This window comes from Sceloporus occidentalis, unplaced genomic scaffold, assembly GCF_023333645.1.
Source record: "Sceloporus occidentalis isolate IW3139 unplaced genomic scaffold, rSceOcc1.0.p SCAF_48, whole genome shotgun sequence".
In the NCBI taxonomy this organism is placed as follows: Eukaryota; Metazoa; Chordata; class Lepidosauria; order Squamata; family Phrynosomatidae; genus Sceloporus; species Sceloporus occidentalis.
The window spans coordinates 3,507,062-3,517,708 of record NW_028317028.1 but is presented as its reverse complement, the minus strand read 5'-3'; the positions used below and the strand labels follow the sequence as shown (position 1 = coordinate 3,517,708).

Genomic DNA, 10,647 nt, shown 5'->3' with positions numbered 1-10,647 from the left:
TTATGACCACAGTGTACCCATCTTCTGATGGCTACTCCCAGCAGGATAATGCACCATGTCACAAAGCTCACATCATCTCAAACTGGTTTCTTGAACATGACAATGAGTTCGCTGTCCTCCAATGGCCTCCACAGTCACCAGATCTCAATCCAATAGAGCACCTTTGGGATGCGGTGGAACGGGAGATTCACATCATGGATGTGCAGCCGACAAATCTGCAGCGACTGCGTGATGCCATCATGTCCATATGGACCAAAATCTCTTGAGGAATCTTTCCAGCACCTTGTAGAAAGTATGTCATGAAGAATGAAGGCAGTTCCGAAGGCAAAAGGGGGTCCCAACCCGGTGCTAGCAAGGTGTACGTAATATAGCGGCCAGTGAGTGTATATATGAAATCGTATTTTAAATTAAAATAAAAATGTACTGCCTGTTACTATAATTCCAGATTATGTTTTTACAAGATGTGGTATTAAACTATATTATGATACAAATTTGGTATATATAAATATGGGGAGAAATATAATTTATACATGTGGAATATGTACTGATAGATCAATTTATTATTGATGATAAAAATATAAATTCAGCTGAAAATGTTAAATTCTGCAATTATGATGCATCTAGCACTTGAATAGGTTAAAAAAGAAAAAAAAGTTTTTTGAAAAAAAAAAAATCTTAAGACTTTTTAATGCTGGATTAAATAAAAAATCAGAATGATTTCCTGAATTACCATAAAAGTAATTTTTGGTACACAAATAAATGTCTTTATACCGTCATAACAGTAAAATTAATTGTCCCAATGAAAGAAAAAAAAATGCTTTTGGGTGAGAAAGATTAAAACTCGTTAACAAGTTCTCCTTTTCTATTTGAATCCCGTAGAAAAATCTCGTAGTAAAGCTAGCTTGGTTTTGTGAATGGAGACCCCCATTGTGAGGGGTGACTGGGGGTCTGTACAGGGACATGGTGTCTGGAGCCTTCATTGCATTGTGGGTGTCAGTACAAAGTGACGCCATATTTGCCGGTGCCGCCGCTGTAAACAACAAAAAGTGTCTGAGGGAGACAGACAAGAGACGCTTCAGTGGATTTCAGGACATTTTATTTGTTGTTGTGGGTGAATTGCTCTCCTCTCGGCAGTCATCATGTCTCTGGGAATGTCTTACAAGCCAAACCTGAACGCGCAGCTCCCCGCCAACCCCGGGGCTCAGGGTAAGTGAGGCAGCCGAAGCCACGCTAAGTTTGCTAGGGGTTAGAGTGGAGCTCGGGCCCGGGTGATTTGGGAAGAGGAGGAGGGGAGGTGGATGGAGATACCTGGGGAGAGCCCCAGCCTGGAGTTGATGTGCTGGCCGGTGGAATAAGGTCAGATCCTGTCACTTGGCGGCTTCGTAGCCGCTGCAGGGTAGAGCGTGGAGGATGCGGAGCCCCTGGGCCGACGCTGGGGATGATTTGGGGGTTAGTGAGGCGACCGTGGCCCCGGTGACAGGCGCGGGAGAGATGGATCAGCAGGAGCCCTTTGATCAAGTCCGTTTCGGCGCCTCCATGATCGGCTCCCCAGGGCTGCTGATTGATCTGGAACAGGCAGGCGCTGCGAGGACATCTGCTGGTGGCTGCTGGTATTACAGGGCGCTGCTGGGGCTGGGAGGGGGGTGGGGCCTGCCCTTTAATGGTATTCTCATCAGCATAATAGAGCTCGGTTTATCTTTATTATTTTTAATTTTATCACCAGCAGAGGTGCTAATATTAGAATTGCTACTAGAACTGTCTCGTTTTTATTTGCTATTTCTTATAAAAATACAAGTATATGATGATTTCCAAACTATTAATATATAGCAATATATTCTGCAAACCTTTTAATCAAACATATCTGCATTGTTATCACTGCTGTATAGAATACTCGCCCCCGTAACATGCCTTGAGTGGTAGATCACTATATTAAATACTTAATTTAGGGTAATTATTTATCCTACTATATAAATATAATAGCATATATCATTAACAAATCTGTTTTTTTATATTTTTAGTGTCAGATAACCTTTAGCAGGCCTTGCTGACAATCCAAGGGTTAACATGAATTTATTCTATCATTGTTCTCTCACTCTTAGTATTACTGTTAAGCATAGTATACATTGTAAGTCAATTTAAAAGGACAATAGCATTAACATACGTTAAAACATACTAGTACAGAGAAGAGGCTCTTGCGAGCTTACATTCTATTGTACAGCATGTATATGTACAACAAAAAAAAGAAAACTCAGCAGAAATGGTTAAGTGACCGGTTTGATCCAGAATCAAGAATTCCCATTAGGAACATACAGGCAGATGCCATGTACCAAGAAAGAAAGCAGCGAGACTGGCATTACAATACACCATTCATCAGCAGATGTACAGACCTAAGACATTACTGCATTCAGCCTGCCTAATTAACCATCTCTGCTCCCTCATACCAATTTTTACAGGGGACTCCATAAAAATGCATTTTGTTTTTAAAAAAAAAAAAAAAGTTCAAACTAGCGTTATGCAAACACATATCACCAATGGAAATATTTAATATGGGTAATATTTAATGATGAGAAAAAATATGGGGCATCAGACATAAACCAGTGAATGTCAGGATGCATGCAGAAGACTCTTAAGCCTAACCATGGTTGTCATTAATACCACAGGGGGTAAGATTTGATTTCTGAATATAGGTAGGGTAGCTCTACACCAGCATGCATTATTTCTATAGTAGTTCTTTTCGTTAATATGGAACTCCAGATCCTCAGTCTTTGTATGGCCATTGTATTAAAGTGCACATTTTGTACTTCTTATTTCTTTGAAAATTAATAACAAACTATTGAAAGTAAAGTGCACCCACACCAGAGATTGCCCAACTGCCCACAGAGCTTCATATGCATTCTTCTTTAATGGGGGTCTCGGGGACATTAAACTGTCCAGTTAAGCTGAGGGGAAGGCAGTGATGTGTTTAATGTCTACGTCTATATTGTCACAGTTTATTCTGAAGTCTGACCCATTGTGATGATACTTTGTAATATAACAGTAGCTTGCTGTTACAATCAACACATTTTGCTATTTCTCAACAGCTGGAAGTGCCCATTCCCCTTCTACTAGCCTGGCATCATCTGCACAATACAGGCACCTCGTGAATGACTATGGACCTCCATCTTTGGGATACACCCAGGTATCATAATAACCATAGAACATGCAGAGTCAGGGAAAAAAATGGGTCACGTTCTCACTTTCTGTAGCTAGAATGACCTCTTTGACTGTGACATAATTAGCTAGTGTTGTTTTTTACCTTACATACATCAATACTATAAAAACACAAAACTGCCCATTATTTGTCATATTAGTGTTTCTTAAGCTGTGGTAAATGCATTAATTGAGGTACTTCTTATAGGCGTAGGATGTATTTTGGGACTTCAATTTCAGGATTTAATTGCTTACAGCAGGAAACAATTGCAACCAGCTGGTGCCTGGCTGAAAGGATCTATTACTAGTGATACTTGGATGGGAAAAAGCATGGCAAAACATTGTCCGTGTATGTATGTGTATAAATATATATTTAATATCAGAGGGTCAATTAAATTAACATATAATGCAAAACAACTAATAACACATGCTTCTACATTTTGGTTATAAGGTCAAAAATGACACATTATCTTCATAAAAAGGAGAATATATATATATAATATATCAATATATAATATGTATTTGTTTATTTACGGTATAAGACTTATTATTACATGAACCTTAAAAAATAGGAACTTTGAGTTTTGTGATCCTGATCTTCTTAGTCCTCTCCCCGGATGTTATACCAGTATGCATGTAAACAGGAAGGGTGCTTAGAGATGGCAGCAATAAAAGTTGTCCACTTGGCATCCCTGCACTAAACATATATTATAACTAGGTACATCACAGCTTTACGGTGTTGTGTACCTTATTACTTAATAGATACCCAGTGTAATTACCCACGACACCCCAGTAATATGTAATTTCAAATATAGATTGATAGATGGGATGATATTTTTAAATAAATAGATTAAACTGCATGCTTATGTAGACCTGAAAGGAAGTGACTATTCACCCAACAGTAACATGGCTATATGCCAACGTACATACAGGAGCATATACATTTCCACAACCATCAGCCCTTATGTGAGACAGAAAGCCAGTGAGTGACTTAACAGGTACTTTTACACACAGGATATTGTGGTATATGTTGCACATCCCACAATTAAAGCACCCGCTCCTTTATGTTCTGGCATTTTCTGTTGGGTGCCAGCAGGACTGGTCTTTAGTGTGCCACATGCAGGAGGTGACCTGCACATTGTATCCACTCTTTGGTGTGACTGCTGGACACTTTCTGATTTATTGACCAAAGGGAGAGTTGAGTTTGAACTCTTTGATTCCACTGATCACTGTTCACTGTACTAGAGCCAGTCCGGTTCAGCTTCTGTCTCAGGAAGATACTCGGCTGGCCCTGCATAATGTTTAGTTAAATCAGCAAGAGTTCTTTAAAGTGTCCTTATACATTGAATTATGCATTACACAGGGCCAGCTCTGGCCTTCACAGTGGAGAGACGTACTAGTTTTGTGTCTTCGTAATGAATGTTGATGTAAGCAAGTTGAAACAACTCTTCTGCCAGCTCTTCCTTTAGTGAATCAATCTCTTTGTGTCAGCACATGATTAAGCAAACATGTCGGCATCATGTGGTTTAATTAAAAAAAAATCTTGTTTTAGGGTAACAGCAGTAATCAGGTACCACAGAGCAAGTATGCAGAACTTCTTGTCATCATAGAAGAGCTGGGTAAAGAAATTAGACCAACCTACGCAGGCAGTAAAAGTGCAATGGAGAGACTAAAAAGAGGTAAATGTGTAATTTCTCAGATTGTGAAAGGAAATGTCTTCTGTTTTTATTATATGATCATACATGTATGTTTTTGTTATATGATCATACATGAATACATACATGTATGTTTTCATTTTATAGTTTATGACAGCTAAATTCTCTTAATCACAAGAAGCCTTGCCCCAAGCAAGACTTTTCCAAGCAAGGCCTCTCAAAAAATGTAATAATATATGGCAAAGACGTACGAGTGCTGGAATTCGCTTGCAAATAGCATTCCTTATATGTGATAAAAGCACTCAATGTACTTGATCGATGCCCATCTAAGGTTTATTTGGTCACTTCACGCAACACGTGTATATATTATATCTGTGATCAGCGGTAAGACGTAAAGTGAAAACATGGGGCTGTATGCAGCGATTCTGAGAGGTAACGTCATCAGTTAATTAAATATAGCACTTTGTCCCCAAATGAAGGCAATTTGCTAAACGTGTTCTAGTCTTTGCTTTACATTGATATTAACCACGTTTTTTCCCCATCCGATTATTGGTATTTTTTCTATAGGTATCATCCACGCAAGAGGCTTAGTACGAGAATGTTTGGCTGAAACAGAACGGAACGCCAGGTCATAGCTGTGCCATATGACATCCCTCTGAAGCGTACAGTTTCCTTTATTGAAATCTTCAGGGCCGTTTTTCTAAATATTTAGCCAGAGGGATTTCTCCCTCTAATGTACTGTAAAGCTGCTGAACACAAGCTAACGTTTTTAAAAATTAACAGAATTTCCACTGGGGTAAAAATAAATAAATAAAAAAAAAAGTATTACTGGCTATTTGAAACTATTTAAAGTCCATGGAAATTCACACATTATATCATGAGCTACAGTATACATTTGTTTTAGTTTCTTGAGTTGTTTGCTAAATAATTTTAAGAACAATGCTCGTTTTTGTTTTGACACTTGGTTTGCATTTGTAAATGTCTTTCATAAAACTTTTTTTTTTTTTTTTAAATTGTTTCCTACCACTAAGTGTATTTCTCTCGAAATCTTGCTATCTAGGAGAAACTTTAGTTAAAATGTGTGAAATATTACCCATAGCTACCTGCAAATTGTGCTAGTGGGTTTCCGGTTTCTGGAATTATATAGGACTTTAAATGGCAATCGGTAAGCGTTTGGAGGGTTATTTGATTATTACCTATGCATTTGCATGTATAAAACATTTTGGAACCCATACATGAAGTTTGGAACATGCATGATGTATGTAAAGAGAGGACTCTTACTTTTCTATAGACAGATCTATGTGTCAGTTATAATTGCAAATAATAAAATAATATTCATTTTGGGCTGTACGTATAGGTGGGCATGGGGGGAGGGAAAAAAAAAATCAGTGGAAACTATTTGCATCTTTGTATGTATTTATTACTTGATGTAATAAAGCTTATTTTCACTAAGAAAGTGTGAATGGATTTAAAATCTGTGCTAGCAATGTGGGAATAATGTAGCCCAGCTTCCAAAAATCAATGCAGATCTGTTTAAAACCTTAGATAAGCAACACTAGCTATCGATTGTATGGTAATATCCACACCTGTAAACCATGACTTTACACAGAACACATTCACCCTCCCCATGGTCTCAACCCAGAGGTATAATTTGGGTTAAACACCAACCTAAAGGGACAGTATAATGTCTTGACACCACAATTATAGAGAAATGCATTCTGGAAGAATGTATATTAACATTCTTACAAACACTTATCTGATACAGAATTTGCAGCCACAGTGCAAAATCTTAAGGTCTTCCTCCATGATCTGAAATTTCTTGCCACCGATTTGCTGCTTAAGCTGCCAATCAGGGGCAGTAGGGCACTTCCAATTGCTTCAATGTGCCAGCTGCTTAAACAACCAATCAGTGACAGGAAAGGGCTCCCTTTAAAACCAGTAGGAAGACTTGGTGCTGGATCTGACTGGAGATGAGTAATTCATGTACAGTTAGCTGAGGTGGAGGGAAAAGGGTTAATGCAGAATCCTCCCTTGCATTTTTAAAATGGACCGCCATGGATGCCAAACAGTTAAACTTTCTACTAAAATCAGTCATTCTTAAAAAATTTTAAGCGTTTAATGAAAGTTGTAGTGCAGGTGGAGTGCTAATATATAAGATCATGTCCTGGCATGAAGAGGATGCACAGTGAGATGTGCTCTGGCCAGCACCTTTGTTAAATACAGCATTGACAAGGATCGTACGTGAACGGAATGTCCTTTCATAGCCTTTAGTAATGGGGGGGGGGGAGCAGGAGTTCCAAGTTCAAATATTTCTCAGTTGGTGCAATGCCAGAAACAGGTCCGCCGGTATTCTATTAGTGCTGATCCATGGACTACAGCAGGTCTCCTTACCCCAACTTCTATTTCAAGCTTTTGTTTTCTGAGAGCTGTAGTTCCTTGAGCTGCTTTTTCTTTTCCAAATTTGCTCTGGCCTGTTTCCTCTTTTCTTGTTTCCTTCTTTCTCCGTCTTCCTGCTGTTTGATAATATCGCTACTTTCTCCTTTATAAAAAATATCAACTTTCTCCTGCAGTATATCTCGTGCTCTTTTCCTGTTGATCTCCACTGATCTGGTCTGGTGGCACTAGGGATGAAAAAACACACTTTTTATTTTCTCTTGACCTTGCGTCATGTTTACCCACTTTGTGTGTGTTTTCATATGTGTATGCTGCTAAACACAAGAACAAGCGATAATTAGTTTGTTTACCCTTGGCTTGCAGGAGATGCATTTAGACAAATACATATCCTGCTCATCAATGTGCACATGTAGAACTCAGACAGGGAGTATAGAATGCACACTAAAAGCACTTACTAAGTGATTAAAGAGGCAGTCTTTGAAGTGGCTGTATGGGACATTGCATCATGGGAGATTGAACAAAGCCCTCTTTTTTATATTTGCTTAAGTAAACTCACAGATAAAGCTAGGATTCCTTCCATGGACTATGAGAATGTTGACAACATATTGATAGATACTTTATATTTTTTGTTTAACATAGTAAAATGTGAATACAGTACAACTGTTACCTTGACTACAATCCCAGAAGGAATATGCTTGAGGACCACACAGTTACTGGTTTTATTTGTTGCTTGTCCACCTGGACCATGACCTCTAACAAACTGCTCTTCCAAGTCTTTTTCATTCAGTTCTACCAGATCAAAGGCAGAGATCTTCTTTTTTGCTGCTTGGGATAACAATACTCCAGTCCATGGGTAAAGGAACTTAATCTCCCTCCCTGTAATCCATGCTTTCCAAGAAGGCTGCAGTTTTGTTAAACAAAATATGCCCAGGGTTGTCATCGGTTACGGGTCTGTGAATGATATTAAACAAAGGTCATGAATTAATAATAGGTCTTAATCTTCTAAGCAATTCCATATCAAAGGGGTATGCTGCACCAGTCCTCCCATTATAACACAAATAAAACAATCTTTTTTTATATTGTTTTGCCGTTTGTAATCGTTACGATGATCAAGCATGGATGGTGCCCGTTTTATTTTGTATGTGCAGTATGCTTCAGATAGACTAGCCATCCATTGAAAGATAGGCCTTGTTGAAGTGTATATCATCCTCACGCCATCTGTTCCTCTGTGATCCTCTGAAAGTTACTGGGATTGTGCCATGATTTGGTCATATATTACACAAAACCCTTCAGCACCTCAGTAAGAACAATATGGCTGCGATTACATGCTTACTCACTGCAGCACTTTATGGCGAATATATTTTTACGCAATACGGCCAGCTATATATTAGACCTGCAGCTCCTGTAAATAATTCTCAGCGCCGTAAGCGGAGGAAAATGTTGCCAAATTCAGTTTTATGAGAGAACAAGAAATAATTATAATAAAAAAATGAACTGATGTTATAAAAGAAAAGTGTGGATAATGTGGTACTATACATACAGGTCGTTGTCTTTGTTATTGGTAAGAACTGGTTCTTGGTTATGGACCAACCAAGTTAAAATGGGATTCCCTGACTAGTTACAGTAAATCCCAGTTACATAAAGAATGGGCTGCTCAAAAAACCACATATTACAATATATCTAAAAATGAACAGAAACTGTTGGGAGATGATGTTACGACTGAATGGATATTTGATATACATGTTACCCCGGCAGCCAGGGATACACTAGGCTTGCAGGGGAAAAGATAAGAAGTACATTGGCAAAAAGAGAAGTGTGTCAGAAGGAGATTAGATTTTCTGCAGGAGATTCTTCTGACGTGTCTCACGTAAACACAATCTCTTATGATGGGGAACCAAATGGCCATGAAGGAGCCCCAATGCAAGCTAAGAAAAAATAAAGTAACGGAAGATAACGCTGTGAGAGGAGAAAGAATCTAAGTGAGCAGGTAGGACGTAGTTATAGTAGAAGATAGGTCAAAGGGTAGCAATCCTGGACTATGGGCAGGCAAAATAACACTGCAAGCGAGGACATTTTTATAAAGGGTAATAATGAAATAAAATAATATTTGTGAAGAAAATATATTTGTGCACAACACTGCATCCTCTGATCATCCTGTCACTTCTATGTAAACTTCAACACCCTTGGCTTTAACATTTTATGTATTCACATTGCCAGCTGTTATTGGCCAGCATTTACTGATAGATTACAAGTTACTGTTGACATGATTACACACAGGTGGTGAATGATAATCCGTACAATCATTCTTCATCGGGGGGATGTTCACAAAATGCAGACTACAGCAGAAAACGTGATCATTCTTATGTGGAAATTACAATCTGCTGGCTGCTGCTTGCTTAAACCAACTAAGAGTTCTAGTCTTTATATTATTATTAATTGATTTTATAGCTCCATCAAATTCCGTAGCGCTGTAGAGTGGGTAGGCAGGACATAATGTTATGTGTGAAACATAACAAATTGATTTACAGAAACAACAGCTGAGGAGGGCCCTGCCCAAACGAGTTTACAATCTAGAGAAACTATATATCAACTCACAACATGCGCATTGCACTCATACCCTACCACATAGAGCAGTCATCTACTTAAAGGAGCAGTACTGCTGAGATTATATGTATTTTCCCCAGGGATTAATAAAGCAGTGTTTGTCTCACTGTCAAGTCTACACTAGCCCTAGGGCTTTTATTAATTGCAGAGGGCAGGCATAATATAAAGCCATATATACCGTAATACTCATTCCAAATTTAAGAGTAAAGGTGCAGAAAAACGCAACATACAGCTACATAATATCTTGTACATGTGTTTAACACCCCCGTAACCGTGCCATTAAATAAGATATATAATAATAAAATATAGATATAAGATTTTACAGTCCATTACTTATCACAAGACAGGTGCCTATTTCTGTTAATACTCCTGCCCAGTACACTGATGCCATGATTCTATCAGTAAAAAGAACCACCAGCTAAACAGGCATTACACACTTCCAGTGCATTTTACTCTAGTTCAGAATTGGCCTCTTTCGGCACCCGTCTAGCAAAACAGCTCTATGGTGTGCTAAACTAATGTGCCTTCAAGCTCAAAAGGAGAATGCCGAGGGGCTCTGCAAAGTATTTCAGATGTATCTTCCAGATTAAAGAAACACGTTCTTCTAGCGAGCAACGAAACAGTTAAATTAATGAACTTGCAACTAATCATGAATTAGGTCAACCAAACCGTATCTCGTATAATCGCAAGTGAGGAGGAGACGAAGTACATACCATTAAGGCACTGGCCACTACGCATGCGCAAAGTGAGAGCCTTTTCTTCACAGTATGAGAATGGTCACATGACCCCCTGTACGTATGTGGAT

At 38.7% G+C, this 10,647-nt stretch overlaps 1 protein-coding gene and 1 pseudogene across 1 annotated transcript; one reads left to right on the top strand and one right to left on the bottom strand.

Moving 5' to 3' along the window:
- The first annotated feature begins 1,139 nt into the window (after positions 1-1,139).
- LOC149289122 (cyclin-dependent kinase 2-associated protein 1-like) lies at positions 1,140-5,479 on the top strand. The gene is made up of 4 exons (XM_089491085.1): positions 1,140-1,206; positions 3,081-3,178; positions 4,742-4,868; positions 5,412-5,479. The coding sequence occupies exons 1-4, from the start codon at positions 1,140-1,142 to the stop codon at positions 5,477-5,479; spliced, it is 360 nt and encodes a 119-aa protein (XP_089347211.1).
- A 1,764-nt stretch (positions 5,480-7,243) lies between these two features.
- LOC149289121 (mitochondrial translation release factor in rescue pseudogene) lies at positions 7,244-8,178 on the bottom strand (annotated as a pseudogene).
- Between the last annotated feature and the right edge of the window lie 2,469 nt (positions 8,179-10,647).

Coding starts and splice junctions, on each gene's coding strand:
- LOC149289122 (XM_089491085.1), top strand. CDS start 1,140: ATGTCTCTGGGAATGTCTTACAAGCCAAACCTGAACGCGCAGCTCCCC. Junction 1,207..3,080: donor CGCCAACCCCGGGGCTCAGG/GTAAGTGAGGCA, acceptor ATTTCTCAACAG/CTGGAAGTGCCCATTCCCCT. Junction 4,869..5,411: donor AATGGAGAGACTAAAAAGAG/GTAAATGTGTAA, acceptor TTTTTTCTATAG/GTATCATCCACGCAAGAGGC.